Source organism: Gorilla gorilla, chromosome 14, assembly GCF_029281585.2.
Source record: "Gorilla gorilla gorilla isolate KB3781 chromosome 14, NHGRI_mGorGor1-v2.1_pri, whole genome shotgun sequence".
Lineage (NCBI taxonomy): Eukaryota > Metazoa > Chordata > Mammalia > Primates > Hominidae > Gorilla > Gorilla gorilla.
In genome coordinates, this window is record NC_073238.2 from 59908027 (window position 1) to 59924322 (window position 16296).

The window sequence follows — 16296 nt, forward strand, 5'->3', positions numbered from 1 at the left end:
AAGGCTTAAGTAGGCAGTTTTCCCTGCACAGTGTATACAAAGCCACCAGGAAGTTCAAACTGGGTGGAGCCCACTGCAGCTCAACAAAACTGTGGTAGCCAGACTGCCTCTCTAGATTCCTCCTCGCTGGGCAGGGCATCTCTGAAAGAAAGGCAGCAGCCCCAGTCAGGGGCTTATAGAGAAAACTCCTTTCTCCCTGGGACAGAGCACCTGGGGGAAGGGGCGGCCGTGGGTGCAGCTTCAGCAGACTTAAATGTTCTTGTCTGCCGGCTCTGAAGAGAGCAGCAGAGCTCCCAGCACAGTACTTGAGCTCTGCTAAGGGGGACAGACTGCCTCCTCAAGTGGGTCCCTGACCCCCGTGCCTCATGACTGGGAGACACCTCCCAGCCGGGGTCGACAGACACCTCATACAAGAGAGCTCCACCTGGCATCTGGCGGGTGCCCCTCTGGGATGAAGCTTCCAGTGGAAGAAGCAGGCAACAATCTTTGCTGTTCTGCAGGCTCTGCTGGTGATACCCAGGCAAACAGGGTCTGGAGTGGCCCTTCAGCAAACTCCAGCAGACCTGCAGCAGAGGGGCCAGACTGATGGAAGGAAAAAATAACAAACAGAAAGGAATAGCATCAACATCAACAAAAAGATGTCCACACAGAAACCCCATCCGAAGGTGACCAACATCAAAGACCAAAGGTAGATAAATCCACGAAGATGAGGAAAAACTAGCACAAAAAGGCTGAAAATTCCAAAAACCAGAATACCTCTTCTCCTCCAAAGGATCACAAGTCCATGCCAGCAAGGAAACAAAACCGGATGGAGAATGAGTTTGACAAATTGACAGAAGTAGGCTTCAGAAGGTGGATAATAATAAACTCCTCTGAGCTAAAGGAGCATGATCTAACCCAATGCAAGGAAGCTAAGAACTTTGAAAAAAGGTTAGATGAATTGCTAACTAGAATAACCAGTTTAGAGAAGAACATAAATGAACTGATGGAGCTGAGAATCACAGCACAAGAACTTTGTGAAGCATACACAAGTATCAAAAGCCAAATCGATCAAGCAGAAGAAAGGATATCAGAGACTGAAGATCAACTTAATGAAATAAAGCATGAAGACATGATTAGAGAAAAAAGAATGAAAAGGAACGAACAAAGCCTCCAAGAAATATGGCATTATGTGAAAAGACCAAACCTACACTTGATTGGTGTACCTGAAACTGACAAGGAGAATGGAACCAAGCTGGAAAACATTCTGCAGGGTATTATCCAGGAGAACTTCCCCAACCTAGCAAGACAGGCCAACATTCAAATTCAGGAAATACAGGGAACACAACAAAGATACTCCTCGAGAAGAGCAACCCCAAGACACATAATGGTCAGATTCACCAAGGTTGAAATGAAGGAAAAAATGTTAAGGCAGCCAGAGAGAAAGGTTGGGTTACCCTCAAAGGGAAGTCCATCAGACTAACAGCGGATCTCTCTGCAGAAACGCTACAAACCAGAAGAGAGTGGGGGCCAATATTCAGCATTCTTAAAGAAAAGAATTTTCAAACCAGAACTGCATATCCAGCCAAACTAAGCTTCATAAGCAAAGGAGAAATAAAATCCATTACAGACAAGCAAATACTGAGGGATTTTCTCACCACCAGGCCTGCCTTACAAGAGCTCTTGAAGGAAGCACTAAATATGGAAAGTAAAAACTGGTAGCAGCCACTGCAAAAACATACCAAATTGTAAAGACCATCAACACTATGAAGAAACTGCATCAACTAAAGGGCAAAATAACCAGCTAGCATCATAATAACAGGATCAAATTCACATATAACGATATTAACCTTAAATGTAAATGGGCTAAATGCCCCTATTAAAAGAGACAGACTGGCAAACTGGATAAAGAGTTAAAACCCATCAATGTGCTGTATTCAGGAGACCCATCTCACTTGCAAAGACACACATAGGCTCAAAATAAAGGGATGGAGGAATATTTACCAAGCAAATGGAAAGCAAAAAAAAAAAGCAGGGGTTGCAATCCCAGTCTCTGATAAAACAGACTTTAAACCAACAAAGGTCGAAAGAGACAAAGGAGGGCATTACATAATGGGTAAAGGGACCAATGCAACAAGAAGAGCTAACCATCCTAAATATACCCAATACAGGAGCACCTGGATTCATAAAGCAAGTTCTTAGAAACCTTCAAAGAGACTTAGACTCCCACACAATAATAATGGGAGACTTTAACACCCCACTGTCAACATTAGACAGATCAACAAGACAGAAAATTAACAAGGATATTCAGGAGTTGAACTCAGCTCTGGACCAAGCGGACCTAATAGACATCTACAGAACTCTCCACCCCAAATCAACAGAATATACATTCTTCTCAGCACCACATCACACTTATTCTAAAATTGACCACATAATTGGAAGTAAAACACTCCTCAGAAAATGCAAAATAACAGAAATCATAACAAATAGTCTCTTCAGTGCAATCAAATTAGAACTCAGGATTAAGAAACTCACTCAAAACTGCACAACTACATGGAAACTGAACAACCTGCCACTGAATGACTACTGGGTAAATAACGAAATTAAGGCAGAAATAAATAAGTCCTTTGAAACCAATGAGAACGAAGACACAACGTACCTGAATCACTGGGACACATTTAAAGCAGTGTGTAGAGGGAAATTTATAGCACTAAATGCCCACAGGAGAAAGTGGGAAAGATGTAAAATTGACACCCTAACATCACAATTAAAAGAACTAGAGAAGCAAGAGCAAACAAATTCAAAAGCTAGCAGAAGACAAGAAATAACTAAGATCAGAGCAGAACTGAAGGAGTTAAAGACATGAAAAACCCTTCAAAAAAACAATGAATCCAGGAGCTGGTTTTTTGAAAAGAGTAACAAAATAGATAGACTACTAGCCAGACTAATAAAGAAGAAAAGAGAGAAGAATCAAATAGACACAATAAAAACTGATAAAGGGGAGATCACCACTGATCCCACAGAAATACAAACTACCATCAGAGAATACTATAAACACCTCTATGCAAATAAACTAGAAAATCTAGAAGAAATGGATAAATTTCTGGACACATACACCCTCTCCCAAGATGAAACCAGGAAGAAGTCGAGTCCCTGAACAGACCAATAACAAGTTCTGAAATTGAGGCAGTGATTAATAGCCTACCAACCAAAGAAAGCCCAGGACCAGACGGATTCACAGCCGAATTCTACCAGATGTACAAAGAGGAGCTGGTATGATTCCTTCTGAAACTATGCCAAACAACAGAAAAAGAGGGACTCCTCCCTCCCTAACTCATTTTATAAGGCTAGCTTCATCTTGATACCAAAACCTGGCAGAGACACAACAGAAAAAGGAAAATTTCAGGCCAATATCCCTGATGAACATCGATGTGAAAATCCTCAATAAAATACTGGCAAACTGAACCCAGCAGCACATCAAAAAGCTTATCCACCACAATCAAGTCGGCTTCATCCCTGGCATGCAAGGCTGGTGCAACATACATAAATCAAATCAATAAACATAATCCATCACATAAACAGAACCAATGACAAAAACCACATAATTATCTCAATAGATGCAGAAAAGGCCTTTGATAAAATTCAACACCCCTTCATGCTAAAAACTCTCAATAAACAGTTATTGATGGAACATATCTCAAAATAATAAGAGCTATTTATGACAAACCCACAGCCAATATCATACTGAATGGGCAAAAGCTGGAAGCATTCCCTTTGAAAACTGGCACAAGACAAGGATGCCCTCTCTCACTACTCCTATTTAACCTGTGTTGGAAGTTCTGGCCAGCACAGTCAGGCAAGGGAAAGCAATAAAGGGTAGAGGAAGTCAAATTGTCTCTGTTTGCAGATGACATTATTGTATTTTTAGAAAATCCCATTGTCTCAGCCCAAAGTCTCCTTAAGCTGATAAGCAACTTCAGCAAAGTCTCAGGATACAAAATCAATGTGCAAAAATCACAGGCATCCGTATACACCAATAACAGACAAACAGAGAGCCACATCATAAGTGAACTCCCATTCACAACTGCTGCAAAGAGAATAAAATACCTAGCAATACAACTTACAAGGGATGTGAAGGACCTCGTCAAGGAGAACTACAAACCACTGCTCAGGGAAATAAGAGAGGACACAAACAAATGGAAAAACATTCCATGTTCATGGATAGGAAGAATCAATATCATGAAAATGGCCATACTGCCCAAAGTAATTTATACATTCAATGCTATCCTCATCAAGCTACCACTGACTTTCTTCCCAGAATTAGAAAAAACTACTTTAAATTTCATATGGAACCAAAAAAGAGCCCACATAGCCAAGACAATCCTAAGCAAAAAGAACGAAGCTGGAGGCATCATGCTACCTGACTTCGAACTATACTACAAGGCTACAGTAACCAAAACAGCATGGTACTGTTACCAAAACAGACATACAGACCAATGGAGCAGAAGAGAGACCTCAGAAGTAACGCCACACATCTACAACCATCTGATCTTCGACAAACCTGACAAAAACAAGCAATGGGGAAAGGATCTCCTGTTCAGTAAATGGTGCTTGGAAAACTGGCTAGCCATACACAGAAAACTGAAACTGGACCCCTTCCTTACACCTTATACAAAAATTAACTCAAGATGGATTAAAGACTTAAATGTAAGACCTAAAACCATAAAAACCCTAGAAGAAAACCTAGGCAATACCATTCACGACACAGGCATGGGCAAAGACTTCATGACAAAAACGCCAAAAGCAGTGGCAACAGAAGCCAAAACTGACAAAATGGGATCTAGTTAAACTAAAGAGCTTCTGCACAGCAAAAGAAACTATCATCAGAGTGAACAGGCAGCCTACAGAATGGGAGAAAATTTTTGCAATCTACCCATCTGAAAAAGGTTTAATATCCACAATTTACAAGGAACTTAAACATATTTACAAGAAAAAAAAACAAACCACCCCATCAAAAAGTGGGTGAAGGATATGAACAGACACTTCTTAAAAGAAGACATTTACATAGCCAACAAACATATGAAAAAAAGCTTAACTTACATAGCCAACAAACATATGAACAAAAGCTTAACATCACTAATCATCTGAGAAATACAAATCAAAACCACAATGACATACCATCTCACACCAGTCAGAATGGCAATTATTAAAAAGTCAGGAAACAATAGATGCTGGCAAGGCTGTGGAGAAATAGGAACACTTTTACACTGTTGGTGGGAATGTAAATTAGTTCAACCATTGTGGAAGACAGTATAAGGATTCCTGAAGGATCTAGAACCAGAAATACCATTTGATCCAGCAATCCCATTACTGGGTATATTCCCAAAGGAACATAAATCATTCTATTATAAAGACACATGCACACGTATGTTTATTGCAGCACTGTTCACAATAGCAAATACATGGAACCAACCCAAATGCCTGTCAATGATAGACTGGATAAAGAAAATGTGGTACATACACATCATGGAATACTATGCAGCCATAAAAAGGAATGAGATTGTGTCCTTTGCAGGGACATGGATGAAGCTGAAAGCCATCATCCTCAGCAAACTAACACAGGAAAATAAAACCAAACACTGTGTGTTCTGACTTGTAAGTGGGAGTTGAACATTGAGAACACATGAACACAGATTGGGGAACAACACACACCAGGGCCTGTTAGTGGGTGGAGGGTGAGGGGAGAAAACTTAGAGGATGGGTCAATAGGTGCAGCAAATCACCATGGCATATGTATACCTATGTAACAAACCTGCACGTTCTGTGCATGTATCCTGCTTTTTTTTTTTTAGAAGAAATAAAAAAACAAATTTTGACCACCTACTATGTGCAAAGCCCTCTGTCAAGAGCCTTTGGAGCAAGAGAGCTCTGCTTTCCCCACCAAAAAAAAAGGAACCATCCAACCGAAAATGTCAATAGTGCCAAGGTTGTGAAATTCTGTACTAGAAGATAAACTTTAAACAAAAGATGAATGGAGAAACTACAAGATAACTGGCAACCTTGAGCTGTAAATCTGCATACTGTATTACTACAGAACAGATTGTAAATGCAGAACATTATAGAAATGTAGAAATGATGATGTCAAAATCATGTAACAAACGTTGGGAGAGAAAGTAGGAGAGGAAATTGTGGCAGTATTACAGGTAAGTTGAGTTACCTATTGTTAATAGCCATAGGTCAAAAGATGATAATTTAACATTATAAATCAAGTTATAGACTAGGTATATTTGAACAGTATAAATGTTGACACTAAAACTGCAATCAACTAAAATCAGATGGAAGAGGAGACTGAGAAGGGGAAAATGAGAAAATATGCTAACTGTATTGCTTATAATAAGGAGGGAATAGAAACCATACACAGAAATAGAGGATTAAGCATTATATAAAGTTATAGTTATAAAAGTGGCTCATCTTTACTTCATAGCACTTATCACAGGGTAATTTTGCATTTACTTATATGATTCATTGATTACAATCACTATCCCAGTGGGTAACTAATGAAGGGAACAGGTAAGGTCTGTTTTTGCTCACTAAATATATTCGGTCCTTGTTATTTGCAGTAGTTCTGTTCTACAAACAATGAATTACTCATTACTGAACCATTTCTCCTGGGAGGAATATGGGGCTAGGTTCCTGCAAACCTCTGGGTTCAACATTTTCATCAACTGATCAACACTAATTTTGTTTTATATTTGTTTCTATTTAAAGACACTTTAATAAATATATACAGTTGATTTGTTAACATCGAACTTAGGGCCAACAACACTACTCACACCTGAAGGAAACTTATCTAACACATATCTTGTTCTCTGTAAGGCCCATCACAGCCTTCTTGTGCTCAGGAACACTAGACAGTACTTCAACACTATGCTTGGGGCCCACAGTGAAATCACTAACTAAAAGCACAAACATTCAAGAAACATAGAGCTAAACAGACAGGGAAAACAGTACCCGTTTACAATATGAGAGCTGAAACAAGAAGGCAGAGGTAGCCTTGTTCCACCTCAGCTGGGGGCATGTGTGTTGGGTGATTAAATTTTTCAGTGCTCTGCACATATCCACGCATGACTGAGAAAGCCCTATGAGTACCAATTCTGGGGTTACAAGTAAATTTTATCGATGAGGTTAACTTGAATCTACTAAGTCCACCAATAAGTATCAATAAATGCATCTGTAGAATTGAATTGGATGTTATCACCTGACAACGAACATTTGTAAGTTATTAGTGAGTGTATTTATTGTGATTCTGAGCTGTGCAAGTCAAGGAATTTCTATGAAAGATACATAAATGTTAATACACATATCTGATTAATACACATACCTGTATGGGTTTTTTTCTCATGTAAAGACAGCTTAGTGAATTTTGGAGGTAAGGGTCTTCGAAGAAGCAGTGGGGGCTTTTGCATTTTAATGAATAATAAGTGCTGTTTTTCATAATCCTTGGTTTAAATGAGAATTGAAAAGGTTTTGAATATGTTTGAATTGTTGAAAAATAATAAGAATTTAGATTACATCTTAATGAAAATCATTCTGTACCAATACTCTACTGAATCCAGGCAGAATTCCTTTATGAAAAAAAAAGAGGGTAAGAAAATAATTCTTTAAAACTTCTATTAATAGAAAGAATCCAGTTCTAATGTAGGGTTATAGGTAAACATAGAATTTTAAAAATATGTGTATTATTACTACCCAGGATCATTCTACAATTTTCCATGTTAGTACAAAGTTCAATTTGCCAATGCTATTTCAACTAGTAAATACTGATTTTTCCGAATAGTCGAAATGACATTTTTTTTCTCTCTCTCCAAAATGTTATCGCTATAAATGTAGAAAGAGAATTTGGTCAGAAATGTGTAGAAGATGCCTTCATTACATAAGCCTCTGAAGACCCACCATATCTAACCATTCACAAACAAATTGTTTTCTTTCTATAATGGCTTGTTTTTCAACCACTATGCTTGGGCCAAAACCATTCAATCCTAAAATAAGATGGGTTTCACTATAATGAGATTTCCCAGGGCTGCTGGATCCCAACTCATACTGTTTAGAAATAATGCGAGAAGATGCACCCCCAAAATGTGCTTTTAGTTTGCAGGGCAACATCAAAAGTGCCTGGCACGGCACTATTCCATTGATAGCCTAGAAGGGAACACCCTGAAACTGCACAAATGGGCCGTTTACCGCCAAAAGATAACCGCACACAAGCGCTCAAGGTGTACTCCCTGGTCATATGTTCCACACAATGCTGGAAATCTCCCTTCCGTAGTACCCAAAGAGGGGCATGGAAGTGCTGGACTCCCACACTACCCTTTAGGATAATCGGCCGCTTCCCAAACCAACTGGCTTTTCGTCTCCTATCTCCTTTTCCTCGGAATCTAGGCAGCGAGGTAAAGGTCCAGCGACGGTCTTCCTGCAGGAGGCTGTTCCCGAAGGAGTACCACGGATCCCCACCCTCTAGGAGGCCAAGGAGACACACCCTAGCAACCGGGGTCCGCTAAGCCAGCCTAGCCGCTTGACGCGCAGGCGCGGGGGCGGGACAGGCGAGGCAGGCGCTGGGAGGGGCCGGCCCAGCCCACGGTGCAGCGCGCGCGGAGCCCTCGCCTTCCTCCGCCGCACTGTGGGGCTGCAGGGGAAGCTGCGGGCCGTGGGGGCCGGAGGAGAAGCCGGCTCCACGCGCAGCTGCTGTACGGAACGCCGTGGTGACAATTGTTATTACTATTTTTATGCTTAATGGCAATGACCACTATTATTTATTATTTTCTCTCGATTACAGGATGCTTTACTTGGGTGTGTAGAATATGGGCTGGCATTCTTTAACGCTGCACTTTTGTGCAGCCGGGTCCCGGGGCTAATTTTGCAGTGCTCTCGAAAAGCGGGCATTCGGTTTTCTATCTCTTCCTTTCATGCAACCTGTTTTGTCTTTCTGATCCTTTAAAGTTCCTGGCTGAAGCTGGGTTGTGTAGAAATAAGGGCATTAGGGATCCAAGCGGGCCGTAAAAGAAACCCATTTCTCACTGTCATCGTCCTCTGTTCTGGTTATCATATTGTGACGTGTCGCCTCTGTCATGGTGTTGATGAACCTGTGTGTGCAGTCATAGACACATCGTGTGTGTTTGCAAAAATGTGCGTGTTTCTCTGGAGATTTGAGGGGGAAAGAGCACTAGAAAGAACTCATCTGATAGATACGGAAATCCGACCTCAGAAAGTAAACTAGGTAGAGCTTCCTTTCAGGTTTGTTTTTTTCTAAGTACTAGTGCAGGAACTTTATAACAGAAGTTGGAAAATGAGAGACTTCTGTATAAATCTTTCTAGCTTTGGGATCTTTCAAGATTCACACCATAACCATGTCTTCCTTTTTCTCCTTAGTAGCAAACATATTTTAAAACAATAAATGAAAAAAGTAGAAAAGTTTTAACAAAAAAGTAATCAGACTCTGGAAAATATTATGCAACTTGTTTTCCTTTACAGTAGTGTACTGTTTCTTTTCCTCGTAAGTTTACTGTGTCCCAATTATACTGCTGCCCCAGACTATGAATTTATTTCCACTTTTGCTGTATCTACACCATAGATTCATTAGTTTCGCAGAAATACAAAGCTGAAAATGAAAGGCAGCTCTGATGGCTAAGATTTGTCTCAAGTAATCGTGCATATTTTGTAAATGTGAAAAAAGGTTTATATTTTTAAGCATAAAAAATGGCAGTGTAAATTGAGTCAGGTACCTATGCTCTTCAAGATCGTTGGAACCATGAGAACTACAGGAATTCAGTTTTACTGACTGACGTTTGGCCTTTAAAATTTATGCTTAGTTTTGTGTAGTCGAAAGCAAGCCTTCTGAATGCTTTTTCAAAAATGCTTTGTCACACGTGGAATCCGCAGGCATCCAGGTTTCATTCCTTGCAGATTTCTTCTAGCAAGTATGAGACTAAAACCTAGGGCGGTTTAATATGTAATCTCCTCAGGTGTGAACATTTTGTCTTCTATTTCTACCACTTAGTACCAAACATTTAGGCAAATGAGATAGTTATTATGAAAATTAAATCCATGGCTTGGTATGTTTTATATGTATATATGTTATTCTAACACATCTGACTCGCTTTGTCTATGGAAATGATATATCAGTATAGGATGCGTTTAGACAGGACAAACGAAATTCAATTTAGATTATTTTATAGTTCTTATATTTTTGAAAATATTATCCCCTCAATTTTCTTTCTTCTTTTGTAAAATAATGTGTTTTTGAAATAATGAATAGCTCCCTTTTTGATTTTAAGGGTCTACTTTTTCTGATGTATGTGCAGTCAGCCTATTTATTTGTTCCGTCCCCTTTGCAGTTTGGCAGAACCTTATGAAGAAGCTTCCCAAACTGAACCACAGTGCTTTCACTCTATTAGCAAATTGTACTAAAGATGCCAGTGTAATGAGGAGTGCCAAGGTTATAGACATCCTGCATTTTTTAAATGTTGCTAAAATGAGATAAAAGCCTTATGCAGAAGCAACCGCAGGCACCCCGCAGGTAATGCTATCGATTTCCCTAATAAGTGGGAAACGCTTGGGGAACCTTAGATTTGCTGTTGGTTCTGTTGAAATGGTGGAAATGATGTGAAAAGTGTTGCTAGACAACTTCATTATTTTCCATAGACCTGTCTCTTATTTATTTATTTACCTTTAAAATAGGACAGAGGTTTACTAAACAGTTTGGCCATTGTAGTTTTAACCTAATATTTTACCTTATGGAAATAATGGAGTAATTTGTGTTTTTATGTTCATATTAGTTTTTTTAAGTACTGTTAAAGAATGAATAGTTATTTCTGAGCACATATTTGTTCAACTACTGAGTCTCCAGAGTAACACAGGGCACTAAAATGCTTTTGAGAAAGAAGTGTTTTATTGGTCTGAATTTACCTGTTTATATTAATTATATGTACGGGGAAATGTCTTCTTCACCAGTCGCAGTGGCTTAAAGGTACCCACTTATTTCATGTGTTTTCATGCTGTTGCCTAGAGAATAGTTTTATATTTTCTCAAATGTTAATAAAGATATTTTGAAGAAGCTGCTACTCTTTTTATCCCCATATCTCACTGTAAAGACAAACACTTCATTTGTTTTTAATTATTTTCAGCCAATTATTTCTTTTTGTCTTTCAAGGTGATAGTTATTTCCTTTGTTTGAACTGGAGATCCTGGGATTCCCTTAAAAAAATTACTAATAAGGAAATGTCATGCAACCTTTATCATGGAATTAAAAAAAAAATCCAAACACAAGGAAAGGACAATGTCTGTCTGTTTTCAAAAGTGCCTTCATGAATTTAGTCATTCATTCCAGAATCATTTATTGGAAACCTACTATGCATAAGTTACTTCACTAGGTGCTAAATTTTAAACTTTATTAAAACAACTTATAATGATTAATTTGAGGCTTTATAATTTAGACATTGAAATGAAATTTTAAATCATTTCCAAAGACTACACTTATCTGCATTATAACTACTTGAGGGTTTTTTTTAAACAATTTTTTATTTTATTGCTTTGGTAGAATAGTGTTGTTTATTCACACTCCTTTGATTCTCAGAAACCTTTTGAGGTTTTTTTTTAGCTGCAGTGATCATTTTAGACTGTCTGCAACCAGCTAATATTAGATATTTGTATATATTGTATGATTGTGTCCTTCACCAAAAAAAGTGAAATAATATTTGTTTCCTTAATACTAAGCGCTTAGCGTGAGCAATGTACATTAGTATGTGGAAGGCACTGTTTTAAATGTTGATTTTATTTTAGCTTCACAATTGTTATATTAATTGAGGATGCTGGCATCTGCATTAAATTTCAAGCACAGGAAGCATAGCACAGCTCTGCCCAGCTGGGTTCACATTTGGCTGCCACTTGTCAGCTCTGTGCCCTTGGACCAGCTACTTAACCTAAGCCCCAGGGGTTTCCTCATTTGTAAAACTGGGTTAAAATGGTACTTACCAAAGGGTCTTGTGAGGAGTTAAAGAGATAATCTGTGTCAGAGCCTTAGTTCTGTGCCAGCCACAGAGTCAGTGCTCAGTAGATGTTGTTAGAAAATTAAAATAAAACAGCCCAGTTTTCCGGTCTCCACACCCCTGCTTTATGTGATGATAGTTTACGTTAATTGAAATGTTGGAGGGCTATACATCCTGGGCATTTATCCACAAAATTTACCCACAAAATTTCACATTTAACTTTCCTAATGTCTCCAAATGTTGGCAACTCTAGTTTGCAGTTCTCAGACTGTGGCACAAATGCTATGCTCTAGGCAGTGTCCCACATTCTGTCACAGGTCTTTATACTCCTCTGGGCGGCACAGGAGCTGTGGGAGAGCTCGTGCCTGAAGGAGTCCTCGTACAGTGTTGTAAGGAGGCCTTGACTCTCCCCCACGTGAGTTGGGTCTGTGAGCTGCTGTCACCATTGATTGAGCCGGGCTGAATCGATGATGAATTTCAACCGGTAACCCAAGGAAGAAAAAGCCTCTTTGTTCTCAGCATCTTCCAGGCCACTTGGTGTGCCTAACAAAGGTGAAAAAGGGCTGCAATGTGAAGCTACTTTGAATGGCTAGAGGGAAAGGTGTTAAATGCACATGATCTTTCTTAGGTTTTTTTCTAATGTGCACACCGGACTTTGGTAGATGAGTCTACTGAGTCCCTGTACTGGCTGGGATTTAGTCCTAAACTTAGGAGGAACATGTACTATATCAATAAAGTGTCTGAACTGCATGCTCTCTATTCAACCCTCAGCAAACACCTGTAGCAATTAGAACCGCAGGTGAGAAAAAATGCTTTGTAATGACTTATTCTTCATTCTAATGTCAACATATGACCTTAAACAGTAGATATGATTTGCTTTTCAAACCTAGCATTCTGCTTATGCCTACTGCCTTATTGAGTATATGTTTTATTCGTAAGTATATGAGGCTAAAAGTTGTGTATGGGAGTAAGGGCGGGACATGTAAGAGTCCATTGTATTCTGTGGGTTGAGTGTTGGTAAAGAATTTGTATTTCTTATACCAGAACTAGACAACTAGAAGTGTAACTCACATTTCAGTGTCACATAGTTTAGTATGCTGTTGACAGTTCTGCTACATTTCTGACAATTGCAATCTCCACTTTATAATATGTTGCCAAATTTATAATACGATGCCAAATTTTATCAGGGTAGAATTAAAGTTTCAGGATATTTCTCTCTCCACCCTGCCCCAGGTAGCAGAAAATTTCTTCATTTCCTTTGCCAGGTTTTCCAGGTGAGGTAATATCCAACCAAGGAAAAGAATATAGTGTCTAGCTCTATTCAGAAGCCATGGGGAAGACAGTTTGTGGGGCTTTATTCTTCTCCCCACTGCAATTCCAAGAAAGCAACTATGCTTGTATGAGTTTGACATATTAGGCTCTGCTGTTTGAAGAAAAGGTCCTATGGCTACAAGAGGTTGCATGCAAACCACCAAACCAGATGGTTTTAGGTGTTTTCAGCCTTGAGACAGTCTGTGTTTCTGCTTCTCATTGGATGGTACCTTGCCCTGGAAAGTTTTCTCATGGAAAACTTGCATGGCCATTGCTGGGGTACCTTCCTTGTGCCCAGGAGCTGCACACACACCATCACTTCCCAAACCATCTGAATTAGGCCCAGTGGAGGCTCTGGGTCACCACTGCTCTCAGTGGGAGCAAAGGAAGCCAGAACGTTCCTTTCTTCCCAACTCCCTACTTCTCTCCCAGACTCACAACATTAGAAGGGATTGCTTCCAGAGGATTTGTAACTTGGTGTATCACTTTACCCAAGTGTTCCTACTTAAGAAAAGAAAAAGCAAAGTGCCTCACCCTGTACACTCACTGACTGAGGACATTGGCAATACATAGTTGTGAGACACTTGATGTCCCCAGTGACGGTAAAAAGAAGACAGCACTAATGGGGTCAATGATGATACCAGCTTTCTGAAAGGAGTTAAAGTGAGAGACCACAGGGGTTGAAAGTGGAGCCATGAGTATAACAAATCCGGTTTGGCACCATTTGCTTCATAGAAATCAGTTAGTTAAAAACCAGAAGGGCTGGTTTTGCTAATCTTGTACTGTGCACTGTAAGACAAGCTGTGATGAATTGGAATGGCTATGATTTCTAGACCCATACCAGAGGGCTAGAGTTAGTTGGCCTAGTGTGTTTCTTAATAAATATATTTATGTTTCATACTTACTTTCATGGGGCAAAGAGTCAAAGATAAATGTTTTCTGTGAGCTGTAAAAGTAATAGAGCATTGAGGGCTTTGAGAGCTTCTTACAGTCATGGAGATGTGGATTTTAAAGGCCAGAACTTCCTGAATGAGTTGCTGACATGTTCTGGCTAAAGGGTTAAGGAACCCCAGAAGGGAATGGCTCCAGCCGAAATGGAAGACCGGCCCTTATCTCCTGCTTGATCTCTAGACCTCCCTCAGATGACCTCTGCCCTTCAGAAACATCTGCCCAAAGATTAACAGGCACCCTTCTTTCTAGTACTTCATAGCACCTCTCCCAACTAGAAGGGACAGACTTTTGATGGAACAGGGTGAAGCACAGGAAGTGAGTACCCTCTGGGGAGGCCACACAGCCATAGTCAGAGATAAGATTAAGATCTTGTCTTCTGAAACTAATAAAATGCTCTTTATAGTGATTTTATACTGTTCTGGGTATTTTGGATATAGGGTCTCACTCTTTCCCCAGGCTGGAGTGCAGTGGCATAGTCATAGCTCGCTGCAGCCTCGAACTCCCAGGCTCAGGCGATCCTCCCACCTCCGCCTCCTGAGTAGCTGGAATTACAAGCACCCATCACTGTGCCCAGCTCATTTTTAAATTTTTTTTGTAGAGCAGAGTCTCACAGTGTTGCCCAGGCTGGTCTCAAACTCCTGCTGAGGAGATCCTCTCACCTCAGCCTCCCAAAGCACTGGGATTACAGGCATGAGCCACCATGCCTTGTATGTTGTCTTTCGAGAAATGTTTATTCAAGTCCTTTGCCCATTTTTTAGTAAGATTATTTGTTTTCTTGTTCTTGAGTACTTTAAGTTGGATGTTAGCCCCTTATCCAGTATATGATTTGCAGATATTTTCTTCCAGTCCATGGGTTGTCTCTTCATTCTATTGTTTCCTTTGCAGTACAGAAAGAAAATAGCATCTTATTGTAATTAGTATTTGATTATTGAGTTTAAACTTTTTTTGTATGTTTATTACTGAGTGTATTCTGTTGTAAATGGCTTATCCAGTCCCTTGTCCATTTTTACGTGGTAGTATTTTTTCTTCCTCCAATGATTTTTTTTTAAATTTTAATTTTTTTTTTTTTTTTTTTTGAGACAGGTGTTGCTCTGTTGCCCAGGCTAGAATGTGGTAGGATGATCATAGCTCACTGCAGCCTTGACCTCCTGGGCTTAAGCAATCTTCCCACCTCAGTCTTCTGAGTAGCTGGGACTACAGCGCATGCCACTACACCAGGCTAATTTTTAAAAAAGTTTTTGTGGACACGGGGTTTTGACATGTTGCCCAGGCTGGTCTCAAACTCCTGGGCTAGAGTGAGCTGCCTACCCCAGCCTCCCAAAGTGCTGGAATTACAGGCATGAGCCACCATGCCTGGCCCCTGTATGATTTTTAAGAGATCCCTAATGATTTTAAAGAGATACTATGGATACTCAATATGCCCCGTTTGCCTACTGAAGCTATGTAAGATGAAATATGAAGTGGTTACATATGTGAGCCCTAAAGTCAGATAGACCTGGTTTGAATATGACAGCACCATTTACCAGTTATATGACGTTGGTCAAGGGCAACCCTTTAAGTCTTAATTTCCACATCTGTAAAATTGAGGCAATAATGGCACCTACCCCAAACAGAGTTGTGAAAATTAAATAAGAACATCCTGAAAATGCTTCAACACAGTTCCTGGATCACTGAAAATGTTCAATAAATGTCAACTACTATTTTTTCTCAATGATAATTCAAAAGTTGATTGTATAAAGGAAGTACCATACTCATTACTGTTACGTATTACTGATTTGTTACATAAAACTGATTTGTTGCTAAATCACTCTAAAATGGTTCTTGTGCTCTTTATATACATACACACATATACATACATATATATATAATGTAAACAAAGTCATTTTACATTCAAGCATGTATAATTTGTTTAGTTAGTTAGAAATCAATGCTAGCATTTTCAGTCTATGTGACCAGTAGTGCTGATGTGGATGGCCTCTTGTCCACCCAAAATACATAGGAATGCCAGATAAAA

The 16296-nt window shown here is 39.6% G+C and overlaps 2 protein-coding genes across 4 annotated transcripts in view; one reads left to right on the top strand and one right to left on the bottom strand.

The window, feature by feature from the left end:
• Window positions 1–8554, bottom strand: part of LRRC63 (leucine rich repeat containing 63) — a 65637-nt gene extending 57083 nt beyond the window's left edge. The window contains exons 1-3 of the mRNA XM_055359614.2: window positions 8221–8554; window positions 7576–7604; window positions 7361–7478 (exon numbers count right to left, since the gene is read on the bottom strand). Coding sequence (XP_055215589.2) covers window positions 7361–7478; window positions 7576–7604; window positions 8221–8269 — 196 coding nt within the window. The 5' untranslated portion in view covers window positions 8270–8554. The remainder of the gene's footprint in view (window positions 1–7360; window positions 7479–7575; window positions 7605–8220) is intronic.
• A 39-nt stretch (window positions 8555–8593) lies between these two features.
• The window catches only part of LCP1 (lymphocyte cytosolic protein 1), an 84280-nt gene continuing 76577 nt past the window's right edge, over window positions 8594–16296 (top strand). The window contains exon 1 of one of the 3 annotated variants that reach the window (XM_055359613.2): window positions 8594–8723. The gene's annotated coding sequence lies outside the window, so the exon portion shown is untranslated. Of the gene's footprint in view, window positions 8827–16296 lie in introns of all 3 variants that reach the window. The other 2 variants (XM_063697345.1, XM_063697344.1) reach the window with 2 other exon arrangements.